The sequence below is a fragment of the Psammomys obesus genome, unplaced genomic scaffold (assembly GCF_907164565.1).
Source record: "Psammomys obesus unplaced genomic scaffold, mPsaObe1.curated_primary_1811, whole genome shotgun sequence".
NCBI lineage: Eukaryota > Metazoa > Chordata > Mammalia > Rodentia > Muridae > Psammomys > Psammomys obesus.
This window is the reverse complement of record NW_026590341.1, coordinates 884,101-900,068: the sequence shown is the minus strand read 5'-3', so window position 1 is coordinate 900,068 and position 15,968 is coordinate 884,101. Positions and strand designations below refer to the sequence as shown.

At 45.6% G+C, this 15,968-nt stretch overlaps 1 protein-coding gene across 1 annotated transcript; it reads right to left on the bottom strand.

The window, feature by feature from the left end:
• Positions 1-13,407: 13,407 nt before the first annotated feature.
• Positions 13,408-13,599, bottom strand: LOC129676514 (39S ribosomal protein L52, mitochondrial-like). Its single transcript, XM_055606901.1, has one exon. It carries the CDS (start codon positions 13,597-13,599, stop codon positions 13,408-13,410), a length of 192 nt encoding a protein of 63 aa, XP_055462876.1.
• Positions 13,600-15,968: the final 2,369 nt, after the last annotated feature.

Sequence of the window (15,968 nt, the reverse complement as noted above, 5' to 3'; positions counted from 1 at the left end):
AAGAAGAAGAAGAAGAAGAAGAAGAAGAAGAAGAAGAAGAAGAAGAAAGGAATGAAAGAAATATTGTAATGTAGGGTTAATGTAGCCTAGCATTGCTTGGTCGCTTACTCCACCCTTTAGGTTAAAGATGTCCACAAGCTAGCACAACCACAAATACCCAACCATAAACGGAAGGAAAAGAGGGCCTCCAGAGTCTCAGAAGGTTTTGTTTGTGACCAGAAATGACTGAATATATGCCCCCTGTTAGCTTGTCTCAACCATTTACTTTTCCTTCCCTATATTTGTAACTTAACTCCCCAGACTCAAAAGGCTAATGTGCTGGAAAAGGTTTACTTTGGGGTTCTTGGCCAAGGTAAAAGGCTCCTTCTTCACCCATTACTCTGTCTGAGCCATGGGTCTCATCAATTGACATCAGCATTCATTGGAACTGTTCTGACTCCATCGTTAACAGAGGAACTTGCCATAGCTTCCATACACAGCTCCGGACCCCACACAGGCAAATGTCCCTGGAGGGAGAAACATCTAAAAAACAGAACTTGTCTTGTCCCAAGGCACTGGTACCACATACAAGAGAACAGAAAACAGAAAAAAACATGTCTGGAAACACTCTCAAATACAGTAGAGGCTACAGTGAAGGCACCTGTATAAAATGCATGGCTTAATAAAGACAGAGTGTCATAAGTCAGTCGACAGGAGAGAACTACAAACCAGGATAGCTGGGAGAAGCCATGTGGAATACAGAGAGGATAGTCGACACTGAACTCGAAGTTTCTCACAAAAAAAAAAAAAAAAAGCCACAGCTCTATAAATCATTTGTAGAGCAATTTAAATTGCCAGAGCATGGTGAAGCAGTGATGCAACCAGAAATCAGCAATCCTAGCTCCATGGTTGGCTCTAGACAAGGCTTTGTCACCAACGCCAAACCATCCTGGTCTACAGCTCCGCGCCTCCCTGAGTCCCAAGTGTATGTGTAGAGAAGAGTGAATTAATTGAGCCTGTCTCTAACAAACAAAAACAGCAGCAGGCCTGGGATGCTCAGTGCTAGCCAGAGTTGCTAGAATGTACCAAGAAAAACTTAGCTCCGACTGGGGAAGCTACAGGAACCCTGGTGCTCCACTGACTTTTATCCGGGAGGTTAGAGGTCAGATGCTAAGGAGCCTGCTCCCCAAACCTTTGCCACAGACAATATCTCCAACTTGGTTACTATGGTAACTGGTGAGGTGGCACAGAATGTGGAACAAGTGAACCAACCAGCCAGGGGCAGGAGTGGTGTCAAGAAGTGTCTAAACCCGGAAAATCTTATCTTGAGACCAGCAGGAGTAAAGACCACTCTGCTTCGGCCGGCATGCACCTCAGCTACCCTTGAGGTAGTCATGTAGCCTAAGGGCCAGGTTTCAGGCTAAAACGGCCTGTTTCCTGATAAGCATGTCAGCTAGTACTTGGAAGGTCTCTTCATGCATGAAGCATCCCCAGCACCTCAGCCCCAGCGATTGCTGTACACTCACCCCAGAAACTCCTGCCCACTCCCCCAACATTTATATAGCCTTTATGTTCCCTAATAAAAGAGAGATATTTCACTGAAAACCATTTCAGAGAAAGCTTTCTCCCACCCCCCACTCACAGACCAAGATCCATTCTAAGCTTCCTTCCTTCAAGTCCAGCATCTACGCACAAAGGTGCCTGGACGCCCTGAGGGGAGAAGTGGACTCAAACAACATAGACTATCTGAGTTGTTTTTCAGAAACTGAGAAATTGCTTTTATTTATCTCAAACCAGATGAAACCACTGGTCCTTCATGTGGGCCTTGGCGACCTTTGGATATCAGAAAGTCAAGCTCTACGCTGGCAGCAAAGTCGCCACCAACTCCCAAACATGCTCCTCTTATGATGCTCACAGTCTTCCCAGCCTCTCCTCCCCTCGCATCATAGAGCCCTTCGTCTCACACCACTAGACTTCTTTAGCGCACTACAGAGAACTCGACGCCTGCCCTCCTGTCTCCGTGCCCAGCGAATAAACATTTTCTCTTCATCAAACCTTGCCCTTTTCATGATTGGCTCTAAGTGGTCACAGTCACCACATCTGTGACACAACTTCTGAGAACATTCACCAGCCATGTGTCTCTCTGGGAAACCATGAACCCCAGATACTTCCTGCAAGAGACCCGATGTTGGCATCAGCAGGAAATGGCTTCAAAATAGGTACTAAAAGCATGTTCTCAGACTAAAGCCTGGTGAGGAAAAAAAAGGGGAACTGTGGCACAGTGGTGATGTAAACAAGAGAATACCAGTGAGCGAGTAGGAATCAAAGCACAGAAACAAATGGAAAGTCTCTGTTGAAGGTACAGTAGCTGGACTATCACACTGAATATGGAGTTCTGGTTTTCCATAGAGCACACCATGCCTGTCAGGTAAAACATCAATGCACATGAAATAAAAACAGATAAATTATTTTCAAAGAATTGGTGAGTGAGCCATGAGGAGCAAGCCAGTAAGCAGCACTCAGTCCTCCATGGCCTCTGCTCCAGTTCCTTCCATGAGTTCCTGCTCTGAGAGCTGTAAGTCGAAACAAACCCTTTACTTGCCAAGTTGTTTTGGTCATAGTGTTTTATCACAGCAATAGTGTTGGGATGAATAAATGAGACTTATCCTAGGTGCTGCACTGAGTTTTAGACTCCACTTTAAGCATAAGGTGAAATTAAGTTCAAGTTCCCAGACTCTAGGGGAGCTGGGGACTTTCCAGGAGGCTAGCCAACTTCCTTCGCATTCTTCTTCTGTCCCCTAAAACATAACAATTGCTCTTTAATCAGGACAAGAACAAATAATTCTAATTGATTTTCGAAACACTGTGACTGTATCTTAGCAGAGATGCTATGATGTTTATACTTTTTCTGCTTACATATATAGTAAGATGCATGTTTAGGGACACGGTCAGCTCCTGGGTCTGTACTGTTGTCCCTGACCGGTCACTTTTTGCTGTCTAAATAAAAAAAGATCTTGCATTTTGTGGACTTGGGTTTCATGCCTACTTGGGTTGTTTTGGATTTTCAGACTCCAACAATAGAAAACCTAAGACAGGGTTTAAGGTCAGCCTGAACTTCTGGTGAACCCCTACTAAGGCATACAAGTCTATATTAGAAGCTGTAGTTTAGGAAAGAGTTGAACTAAAGGCAAAAACATGAGGAGGAACAGAAGAGATGGGAACACTATAGAAGGACCAGTACCTGGAAATACACATAAAACAGGACTTTCTTTGGACCGCTGCTCCCCAATAATGATATGGGACTTTTTATTAATTATTAATGCTTGGCCTTAGCTTTGGTGTGTTCCCCATCTAGCTCTTCATTTAAATTGTCCTGTTTATACTATTCTGTGTTCTGCCACGTGGCTTGTTACCTTTCCTCAGTGCCTTAATCCCCATACTTGTGTGTTCCTCCATGGCTGGCTGGGGACAACTTCCTGTGCCTCATTTTTTCCCAGAGTTCTTATCTCCACCAGAAGTCCTACCTATTTTCTCCTGCCTTTCCTATAGGTCGTTCAGCTCTTTATTAAGCCAATCAGAAGGTGTTGTGGGGGGAGTGTTGACAAAATATGGTGCAGCCATGGAGTAACAATATCAAAGTCCAGCCTGTAATCGGATCTCTGCTGGCATAGAAATCAGCCTCTGAATAATACACAGACAGTCTTCACACAGTGCACAAAAGATCACCCCAACATACACAGGCCCAGGTGAACATGGACCTGAACATAGAAATCTATTTGGGATTCTAGAGAACAAAAAAGCAAGAGCTGGTTCTTAAAAGATTAACAACACTGGCAAACATGGGGAAAACTGAGGAGACTAAATTATTGGAACCAGAAATCAAAGCAGGGCATTACTACCAGCCATGATCATAAGGATCATAAAATAATAAACAAACAAACAAATGGCTCAGCAGTTAAGAGCACTGGCTGCTCTTCCAGAGGACCCAGATTCAATTCTCACCATCCACATGACAGCTAACGACTGTCTGTAACTCCAGTTCCAGGGGATCCGATGCACTCACACAGAGATACATGCAAGCAAAACACCAATGCACATGAAATAAAAATAAATGGATCATTAATAAATAAAAAGGTTGGCTAGATGGCTCGTTGGGGAAAGGCATTCACCTCCAAGACTGATGACCTGAGTTCAGTCTCTGGCATCCACATGGTAGAAGGAGAGAACTTCCCAAAAGTTGTCCTATGACCTGCACATTCATGCTCTGGGGCCTGCGCGCGCGCGCACACACGCACACACACACCAGAGGAACATGTAATCTAAAATTAAAAAGGAAGAAATGATCATAAAGAAATACTCCAAACGGCTCACCAGACGAGTTAGATGACATGGACAAACCACAAGACAGGCTCAGCTACTGCCACAGACTCAGGAAGAACAGACAATCTGGAAAGTCCTCCAACAGGAGCGAGCGCTGATGGACAGCCTGTAAGTGCACAGGTGGCCTCATCACTGAATATTACCAGATCGTTTTCGAAGAGTCACTGTCAAATGAGCACAAGCTTGGTTTAAATGGAAACAAATGAACGAACAGATGAACAAACAAACAAACAAACAAACAAACAAACAGAAAGTGGTGGGCATTTCCCAACTCATCTTCCAGGTTCATTATTACCTTGATATAGACAAGAAGAAAGATGGCAAAAGGGCATCTCACGAAAAGAAAACCACAGTCAGTGTTCTGTGAATTTTAGTGCAAAAATCCTACCAAATTGAATCCAGTAGCACACTTGGACAATGGCGCCTCATGACCTTGGGTTTTCTCCCAGGAGCACATTTGCTTGAAACCAGAATTGAGCTCTCTGCTACCTTAGAGTTTTTCTCTCAGAACTAAAGTTACTGCTTCCCCCTTTGGGGAAAGTGGCAAGCGATTTTATTAAAAGCTATTTCTTTTTCTAGAAGAAAACCCAAATTAGTTCAGTACTCAGCTCACAGTCACCGCCACATTTGCTCATGGTCTGATATAAATCATTGAAATCAAGAATGCTCACAGGTGACAGGGGTCACTGTGCTGTTTTCTGAGATACTTCCTCTCCTCCTGTTGGAGACTGTGAGCGCCTGGTGGCCCTGATATGACTGTCCTTTGAAAGGGATATGGACAGTGACTGGAATGCCAATGAGAGTGTCACCAAAGTGTGTTGAGGGTACTGTATGACTGTATTGAATGCATCAGATTGATTAGGATTTTGGAAGCTAGCCTGGTAGTGACACACGACACACACCTTTAATCCTAGCACCCAGGAGGCAGGGGCAGGAGAGTCTCTGAGTACCAGGTCAGCCTGATCTACAGAACAAGTTCTAGGACAGCCAGAGCTAGAGACAAAACAAACCACATAGTAAGGCTACTACGGAGTTCTGACTCCAGAAGAAATTCTGCCTGCAGGTTTGCCTTACTGTGTGACTCTCCCTCCCCCTGGCCTGAGGAATCTGTTCCCTTAAACCTCATGCTTCACCCACCCACAAAACAGGGGCCACATGTTTTCCTGCACTTCTGATCATTTCATGGTCAAAGTCGAACCCGCGCTAGCTGGGTTCCAGACGTGAACTGTTTTTGTTAAATATAAGCACTAGCAAGCATGAATCCAACAAAGCTCATCGTGGTGTGTTTAGGGCTCAGGAGACATGCAGAGTCAGATCGTCCTCTCAGGCAGAAGGGTCTCTGATAACACCACACAGCCAATGTGTAAGATGGATTCCCAGGCCTGTGGTGGGAGAACAGAGGTGGACTCTTCAGGTTTCTTGGGTGAACAGAGCTTACACCAAGAGGAAGTCTTAATTAACTTGTAACCTATGTAACAGAGGGACACATGACAGGGACCACTCTTTTGGGATAGGTGAGCAAGGCTTGGTTGCTTGCATTCCCTAAGTCTTGTCAGGCTGCCTTGAACCCTGGGAGGCCGGGGGCTCTGAGTGTGTTCCTGACCTGCATTCAGCAGCCTTTCCTGTTTATGGTAATCACATCGCTGGTTGTCACCTGTTTGGGGTTATTCCTATGACTTAAATCCTGAGCTCATGAAAAGCTGTAGGAATGCCTGCAGCTGTCCATTTCCTCAAGCTCCTTCCTACCTCGGGGCTACGGGAGGCAGGTTGAAAAGGGCCTTTGTGGGAGTGGCCTTCCCTGGCACAGACACCCACAGCTGTAACCTAAAACTCTGTCATTTGTTCTTTCCTCGGTCTCCAGGGAATCCACTGACTTACACAGTGTCTCCTGAGAAACGGAAAACACTGCCCTGCTTGTCTCCAGACAGACCGATCCAGCACCTTACCCCGCACCCTGTCCTGGACCACAGCACTTGTGTCCCCCACAAACCGGGAGAGGCTTAGCAGTAGCATGACGTGGCCATACTCGGGGCGCCCCATGGCACCCTGATAACCTGCCTTGATAGCCACCACCATCAACACACTCAGTGAGGTCTCAGTGCCTGGCTGCCTGGCGTGGTTCCTGTTTAACACGCTTTTCGTGAACTTCTGCTGACCAGATTCTGTAGCCTAAGCCTATTCGCTGAAGGTGAATAGGTGGAGGTGGGAGAGGAAGAGTCTAAGAAGATGTGTTGTGAACCTGAGGCTCCGCTTGCCCAAACAGCACCTGGGGGGGGGGGGGGGGGGGGCGGGATGGAAGCTTGTGTTTGTGGCTGTATGACAGTCTGTGTACCTAGTCCACTGTGTGTGCCAGGGAGTTAGGGGACACGGCTTGGAGACCCTCCTGGGAAGACACATGGCGAAATTGCCTGCATATCCTCGGGGTCAGATTGTCCCCACCCCAGCCTAGAGGAAGTCTCCAGTTGGTGAAATGCCTTTTCACCTTGCAGACTGTGACACAGGCGGTCTGAAAAGTGCCCAGGGGACTCACAGAAAACAGTAGCCCACAGGCAGAAGAGGTGGGCTGGGACCTCCTGCACAGTTTGAGTGTGTGAAAGGGCCTAACGGAGGGAGGTTGCAGAGGGCAGTGGACAAGGGGAATGAGTCGGAACACCTGGCTCTCAGCTCGCTGGCTCCTGGGCCCCTCGACGTCTGTTTTCCTCCAGTCCGCGTCGGGGCAATGGCTGGGGCTGAGTGGGGCAGGGTTTCTCTGACTTGATGGGTTTCTGGCTCCCAGCTGTAGGCAGTATTTAGCAGCACCCTGGGTAGGGGCCTCCTTTCAAGTAATTAGCCTCTCCAGGGAAGGTAGATCTGAGAGAACGGCCAATCCCTATCCCCATTCTCCCATGGCACCCAAGCAAAGTGCAGAACCTGACGGAAGGAGTCTGGGTGGAGGACCAGCTGCTCCTTGCCCTGGAAGAGAAAGAACTCTGCTATCCTGACAAACTTTGTCCGGAATTCCGCGGTGGCCCTGGATGAGGATCCGAACTCCCTGAACCCGTTAGGTGATGAGGTGAGAGTTGGACGTTCTCCGCCCTTCCTCTGCGCACCCGTCTCTGGCAGCCTCGCTTAGGGGTTTATTCCTGGTTCTTCGGGTCAGCTCCTGAGTTTAGGGGCCTCTATGGATGCAGGCAGACACAGTCAACAGGGAGGAGGCTCGGTGCTCGGGCGCCCCCTGACGGCGGCTGGCGACGATGGGAAGGATCCTTCTCCAAATCCCTCGCTGGGCAGGGCATTCAGCGATGTTTGGCTGGTCCCCTGGCCAGCATTCCGTGCTGGGAAGCCTTTCTCGTTTTCCGGGTAGCCTCCGCGCCCGGGTTTCCACTTCACTTGGGAAGCTCCAAGTTTGCGAGTCTTCTGGAGGCCCCAGTGTTTCTGCAAGGATTCCAGTCCTGTGCTCTGAGGGTATAAAATATGTGAGTCGGCCTAGTAGCGTCAGAATCACTCCAGTAAACGTGGGCGTATTTTTAACTGAGACCCTAATAGCAGTGAAGACAGAGGATCCCAGTGGGAAAGCTGTTGTCATACTGTAGGGTGCGTGGCTCAGCCAGACTCGGTCCTAGGGAGAAATCAAGACCTGATCAGTTTGCGTTTTGCCAGGGAGCTAGGGCTTTTTAAAAAGCTGTTCAAGTTCAAGGTCAGCCTGGTCTACAAAGCGAGTAGGACAGCTAAGGCTACACAGAGAAACCCTGTCTTGAAAAAACCAAAAATAAAAATAAATAAATTTTGCTAACTATTAAAAAATTACACAGAGCAAAAGTAATTAATTTCCAACATGATACACTCACATTGCTGCGCAAACTGTCATTTACAATCTTGGGATTTCCCATTTATTTCCCACATAGCTGAAAAGCAACCATCAATTAAAACTCCGCCCTCAGGGTTGTGTTGGGGATGGTGTGAAACCAGCCTTCGTGAGAGAATTGTCCCACAGTCCACGTAACAACCTTGCCAAGATCTGATAGGAACCAGCACACACAGGCTCCAGGTGGGATCCTTGACCTAAGATTAAAGTCCTCTTATATTCTGCTCTGCTGTAATTACAACAAGCAGCAGCTGGCATCCCAAAGTCATCATTAAACTTTTAAGGCCTTGTGCCAAAAGTTATCAGTCTTAGCAGGAGGTTAGGTGAACCGGGGTGGAAGACACAAGATAAATCAAAACAGAAACAAGGGCTACGGTAGCTGGTCCCATGGTTTTGTCTTGTTTGATAAAGCAGACTGGATCTCAGGATCCAGTCTCAGAGAGGGAGGTCGGGATTTTTATTTTAATCTCTGAGACTTAGATATTTTACTTTTTTTATATCTAGAACATAAATGAAAATTATACAAATGGTAAGAGCATTTTTTTTTTATTGTTTAACCACTTGTATTCATTGGAGTCCAAAAGCAACTAATGTGATTAGGCATTTAAGGAACTAGGGGTGGAAGAAAAACAGAATAAAATAAGTCATTTAATTACGATGGTAAGGGGAGATAGTGATGGCCATATTCATTCAGTAACTAGAAAAACTGGCAGCAAGAGGAGAGAGCAGCAGGCCTGGCAAGAGGAAGAGAGGGGAAAGAGCAGAGAGATTTGCTTGTATTATGGCAGGACATGGACCCTGCTGCTGCCTGTAGGTTGCAATGACAATGACAAGAAACTGGAACTGAATTTGTTTTCCAAGACAGCGTTTCTCCGTGTAGCCCTGGCTGTCCTGGAACTTGCTCTGTTGACCAGGCTGGCCTCAGACTCAAGAGATCCACCTGCCTCTGCCTCCCAAGTGCTGGGATTAAAGGTGTGTGCCGCCGCCACCAGCACCCAGTTGGAACTGAATTTTTAAGACAGCTTATTCAGAGAGCCAACAATCTGAGCAGACGGGGGATTTGGGGTTTGCTTCCCAGGGCTGCAGAGACGACTCAGCGGTTAAGAGCACTGGCTGCTCTTCCAGAGGATAGAGATTCTATTCCCTGCACCGACCCGGTGGCTTGCACCATCTGTAACTCCACTTCCAGGAGACCCAACACCCTCTTGTAGCCTTCCCACACACCAGACTCACAAGAGGACCACAGACATACACACAGGGAAAACACCCAGTGTTGGAGTGATGCTTTTGTGCGCTGGGTAAAGGTTGTCCTTACCTATCCAAACGCTGGTTTCTGTGCCAGCAGAGAGCCGAGTACAGACCCGACTTTGATACTGTTACGTATCACCAGTCTCAGTGTTTTGTAAACATTGTTCTCCATCACCTTCTGATTGGCTGAATAAAGAGCCGAATGGTCAATAGCTGAGGCAAGAGAGGGAGGCAGGACTTCCGGGCAGAGAGAGGCACTCTGGGAAAGAAGGAGGCAGGAAAAGATTCGCTTGCTAGACGATGAGGGTGCCAGAGTTATGAAACTGAGGAGCTTTAAAGAACCGATTGGCGGAACACAGATTGAACATAAGTTATAAATGCTAGTTGTGAACAACAGTAATCTAAGGCCTAAAAATAGTGTAAACAAATATAAGGCTCTGAGTCATTATCCAGACCTAGAAAGTCCGAACGGTTACAACCCATTCAGACAAAATTCTAAAAATTCTAAAATTCTAAAAGTCTGGCCTCCATCTCATCTCCAGCCAGGAAATGAAATTGGAGAAAGGAGTGGGAATCAGGCTGTCAGTCACTGCTCCTTGGTCAGATGGTCAGGCACATCTGATGCCTGAGCTTTCCTCCCCATCCCTTGCATTCTTCCCCAATTCTGTGCTTTCTTTACTAGAGGTATTTCTTAAGCTGCTGAATCAGGTCAGTTTCCAACCTTGTCCCACTCTAGGGCCATCAGGGTTGGCGGGGGTTAACTCGAAAGAAAGGAAACATCAGTGCGTAGGTGCTTAGCTAGTCATCGTATTGTATGTGCTGATTCCTTTTTGCAACATGAACGATGGGCAAAGATGGCTCAGGGGGTAAAAGTACTTGTCACCAAGCTTAATTAGCTGGATTCAATCCCTGAGACCCCCATAGTAGGAGGGAATCGATCAACTACCACAAGTTGCCCTCTGAGCTCCACATCTGTGTGCGTGCGCACACGCACACACACCCTAAATATTGGGAAGGGGTGAGGCTTCAAGACAGGGTTTCTCTGGATAGCCCTGGCCGTCCTGGAACTCACTTTGTAGACCAGGCTGGCTCAAACTCACAGAAATCCACCTACCTCTACTTTCTGAGTACTGGGATTAAAGGTATGTGCCATCACACCCGGCTCCATAAAAAATGTTTTAATGTAGTATAATTTTGAGTACTTGTGTGATGGTTTGAATAAGAATGGTCCCCATGAACTCATGAATGTCTGGTCACGGTGTGTGTGGGGGGGACCATGGCACTCTTTGAGAAGGATTAGGAGGTGTGGCCTTGTTGGGGAAAGGAAGTGGGCTTTGAGGTTTCTAAGGCCCAGTATCCCCCTTTTCCTGCTGCCTTCAGGTATGGATGTAGATCTTTCAGCTTCCATGTCCTGCCTGTGTAAAGCCATGAAAATAATGGACTAAACCTCTGAACTGTAAACACGGCCGAATTAAAGGTTTCCCTTTATAAGAGTTTCATTGGTCATGCAATAGAACACTGACTAAGACAAGCATGTCTTTATACAGACTGCAAACATGCCTCTGTCAGTTATACTTTCTTTCTGGATGTTTAAGATCATGTAAAGGACCAAAATTTAGCCTCGTTTCTTTTAATTGCTAAGGTCATTCAACACATCTCAGGGGCTCCTCACAGAGACCTGTGAGAAGTCCTTGGGCTTTTTCATCTTTCTCCTACAATTGTACCGTATATAGCAGTGCCTCTCAACTTTTCTAACCCTGTGACCCCTTTTTTTTCCAGTTCTTTGTGGTGTAGTGACCCCCTAATCATATTATTTTGTTGCTACTTCCTAACTGTAACTTTGCTTCTGTTAGGAATCAGAATGTAAGCATCTGACATGCAGGTTACCTAAGATGTGACCAACAGTGTTGTGACCCACAGGTCGAGGACTGCTGGTTCATAGGCACGAGTCAGGGTCTTACTGACCATTCTCCCTTGGAAACGAGGCATTTCTCCTCTAAGAACTTCCATCTTTTTAGGATGTACACTGACCCCCACCCTCTGGGGTCTCCATGGCTTCTTTGATCAATTGGATAGGTGACTTACAGCAGTCTTGGAGGGCCTTTGTAAAGGAGCCCCATAGTCTGCTGAGTCCTGAATGATCTCGAAAGACAAAAGCCAAAACACTGGCTGTCCTTTTCCACATTTTGTTCTCATTGTTGTTGAAGCTGAAGACAGCTTTACCAGTCTTTAGGAGGACTTTTTTGTTCTTCAAGCCAGTTCTTTTGGATTTTGGTTTTGTTTGTTTTTCCTTTCTTTACAAGAGAGGGTTTTTCTGTGTAGCCCTGACTGTCCTGCATATCTTTTTCCCTCTTCTCTCTCTCCCCTCTCATTTCTTCCCCTCTCCCCTCTCTTCCTCTCCATGTAGACCTAGGCTGTCCTCAAACTGAGAGATCTGCCTGTCTCTGCCTAAGTGTTGGGATTAAAGGCATGGGCCACCACCACCCAACATCTTCAAGACAGTTTTTATAAATGTTACAAAGAACATATCACTATTTTAAAAAAGAACCTCACTAAATTAAATAGAGGAATTCTCTCTGACATTCTATCAGAATTCTCAATTTGGTCTTGGGTCTTTTACCAACCTTTAGTCATTAGGGATCTTTAAGTTCTCCACAAATGACTAGTTCAGACCGGTGATTGTTTAAGCTTCCTATTTTGCCGCTACTTATTTCTTTTCCATTTGGCCAGTCACTTTATCTTAGGAAAAAAAAATATATTATTTAAAAAACTTTCTTATAAAAATATTCTTTTCTTTTAGTCTTTCTCACTAAAAGATATAGCCAAATGCTTTCACCCTTCTTTATATTTCTCTCTCCTACTTACTGATTTCTTCCCACTTTATTTCCTCCCTTAATATTATAAAACAGAGCAACATAAGGGGATTTATCAGCTTACAAAGAGAGAAGCTAATCTTGCTTGTTACAAATCATGGGAAAACAATATCAATTCTTGGACCATTAAAACATGTTTTGGAGCTCAGTGGTTAAGAGAACTGACTCTTAGAGGACCTGAGTTGGATTCTCAGCACCCACATGGTGGCTGATAACCGTACTTAAACCCCCCAGTTCAAGGGGATCTGACACCCTCTTCTGGCGTCTGCCAGTGTTGCACGGAGGAAGGTGCACAGACAAACACACACACATAATTTTTTTCATTAAGAGAAGAGGAGGGGCAGTCCAGGATGAACAAGAGACTGTTGGTTGAGTCATTGGGTCCGCTGGGCCTTTGTGGAGCAGGTCACATGTGCGGAAGTAGGTGTGTAGCCAGACGGTGCAGAGGTCCCCATTTTATTAGAAGACTTGCTTGTATGTGATTTTACTCCACACAGAGTTTTGCTAGTGACAGTAATATATGTGGTAAAGCAGACTTGCCGACAGGACAGGCGGGTAACTGATTCCTCATATAAAAAGAAGAAGCCAAGAATGTGCGGATAGCGATCCCTTCCACTCCATGTGTCCAGTGACTGCCTCAGGCAAGAGCAATGTCCTTCCTGTGTTAAAGCGGAGAAACAGAAGTGATCGGGGTACCCCTTGGTCAACCCGGGAACTCAGAATAACTGGTTGGTAGAATTCTTGAAACTACATTCTCCCCGAGTCACTTTCACATCCTTGCAGAGAACAGCTTTAGAAAGACACATCTGGGACTGGGGAGAGGTTCCAGAGGTCAAAGTAAGTCCTTGCTGCTGAAGCTTGAGGAGGGGAGTTTGGCTCCTCATCACTCATGGAAATACTGGGTGGACATAACAACTTCCCTCGATCCCCAGTGCATGGGAGGCAGATATGGGGGATCCTGGACCAAGATGGCTTAGTCCACTAACCATATCGGTGAGCTTAAGCTCAAAGTTCAAATGAGAGACCCTGCCTCAATACATGTATTGGCATACTTTTTTTTCAAAGCTGGACAGGAGATCCTTTTTATTGATTTGGAAGTGGGCTTTTTAGTGAAGTCCCTTTAGGTTTAAAAGCATTTTCTTGCTTCCTTTCTTCCTCCAGTTTCTGCTGCCTGAGCTTCCATGCCTGTAATCCAGCATCCATTTCCTGTGTCAGCAGTACAACTCTTCTTGCAGGCTTTTCCCTTTGAGCTTTTATTTGAAGCTGGCCTTTCATTGGGGGCGCATGGCAGCCATTGGAAAAGCAGGGAGTTAGACCGCAGGTAGCCTCCAGGTCCTCCAACATGACCCAGGCCCCCCAACCCCACAGTCACTCACCGGACAGCCAGGCCCCTAAAGCAGCCATGCCGTAGCAAACGGGCAGCATACTTTTTAAAAACTTTTTAATTTAAATTTCTTATACCTCTTTCTCCCTACTCCACCCCAATCCCTTACAACACCCCAACACCAAGTAGGAGAGAGAAAGAGTTAGTGGGAGAGGGGACACAGTTCTCTTAGCTGTTTCCTGCTGGTTAGGGTCATCGGGTTCCTTGGAGCCAGTCCAATCCTTGTTTCAGGAGATCTCCAACTTTTTGTCTCACTGCATCAACAGCAACAGGAGCCGCAGGGAGGAAGCAGCAGCAGCCTTGTTCTCTCTCGGAGCTCCTCCACATTCTCTGGGCTCTGACATTTACTCCCTCTCCAGAGTCCTCAGATTTAAGCTATCTACAGCTGGCAAAGAGCTTCTCTCAGAGCCCGTTTGAGGCAAATATTTTCCTGCTGTGGACCATCTGAATCAGTCCCACATCCCACACCTGGGATTAAAACAAAAATGTATTTATATCCACAACATATTCCCCCGTTCTTTAAAAACAAAAACAAAATGGATTTTCTTTTAATATAAAGGAAACTTGTTGTTGCTTTCTTAAAAGAGACCAAACCCTTTTTGGACCAATAATCTCTTTTATAACCTGATGACTCTTGGCTGCTCTTGTCTAGATCAGCTCATACTTGTTGCTGTGGAGCGTGGAGGTAGGTTCCTAATGGCCAGAAGTCGCCTGAATATTCTTGTGGAGAACCCAGTGCTGCCAGAATATATGAGGTGGAAACGATAGAGGAATACACTCCATGCCCACCTCTGACCTCCACATGTACGTGTGTACATGTGGATGTACACCAGAACACATGTGTCCATACACATTTATACATGTAGTACACATGCATGCCCGACCATGCACACACGTATAAATTCATCCTGGTAGATCTGATAAATAGGAGCCTACAGGCTTTAAGTTTTCTGGAACTCAAATGTGGGATTGTGAAAAGCCAATGGGATAAGGGGAACAGCTTTTCCATCTGGGGTTGGAGTCACCCAGAAGCAGAACAATTGTCAAATGAAAGAAAGGTGGTCTTAGGAGTATCTCTTCATGCCCTGGGAGAACAAGAGATATTTGCAATAGACACATCATCTTGAGTCCTTTCGGTAATAGGAAGTAATAAGGCCTTGTCAGTATCACTTGGGGAGAGTACAGTAAGCAAGGCAGAGTGGGATCTCATCAAATTGCCTTGGCAATTTAAGTTTTCCCTCTTGGCCAAACTTAAGAAAGCTCAGTCCTGTGGAGTTTCCAGGCAAAAAGAGGAAACCAACAAAGAGAGGAGGCAGCAATCTTCAGATCCTCACCATCAATCAAAGAAAGAAGTGAAGTAGTTCTCTGGGTGACAGCAGAGATTATCTGGGGTCAAAGTAGCCACAGAGGAAGGGAAGTGGTGAGAGGAGGGTTTCCTGGTAAGGAAAGAGCAGAGGTCTGCAGTAGAGAGAGTAACCAGAATAGAAATGCCTGGCACAGTTCCAAGACATGCTCGTTGTAAGAAAATTCAGGAGACATGTAGAGCTTTTCCAAGCTCCAGGAAAGAGTGGAGACAAATGGTCTCATACAGAGAGGCCTCCATATTACCTTTGATGAAAGGGCATCTGAACATTGGCACCAAAATAGTAAAGGATCTTGTTCTTAGTTTTTTTCTTTTCTTTCTCTTTCTTTTCTTTCTTTCTTTCTTTCTTTCTTTCTTTCTTTCTTTCTTTCTTTCTTTCTTCCTTCCTTCCTTCCTTTCTTCCTTTCTTTTTTTCTCTCCCTTTCTCCCTTTCTTTTGAAAGATTTCCAACTTAAGCAGAAGTTTGATTAACAAAAAAATTAAAGCGTATACTCTAGGATTGAAGAATAGCTCAGTGGTTAAGAGCACTGACTGTTCTTCCAGAAGATCCAGGTTCAATTCCCATATGATAGTTCACAATTGTCCTTAACTCCATTCCAGAGAACCTGACACACTCACACAGACATACATGCAGGCAAACACCAATACGCATGAAATAAAAATTAAACAGAAAAGCAAAAACATCAAATAAAAAGCATATGCTCCAAGAGAGATTGAAGGTATAGGGTGGGCAGATAGCCTAGTAGATTCAACATTGTGGGTTTAAATGTCTTTATAAAATTTATGAGGTAGATGTCATATTTATGTGGTAAGGTTGACTTTTTTTTCCTCTCCAAAATCATGGTAGACCAGATATATATATATATATATATATATATATATATATATATATATATA

Excerpts from the sequence above, each read along its gene's own strand:
- LOC129676514 (XM_055606901.1), bottom strand. The coding sequence starts at position 13,599 with ATGAAAGGCCAGCTTCAAATAAAAGCTCAAAGGGAAAAGCCTGCAAGA.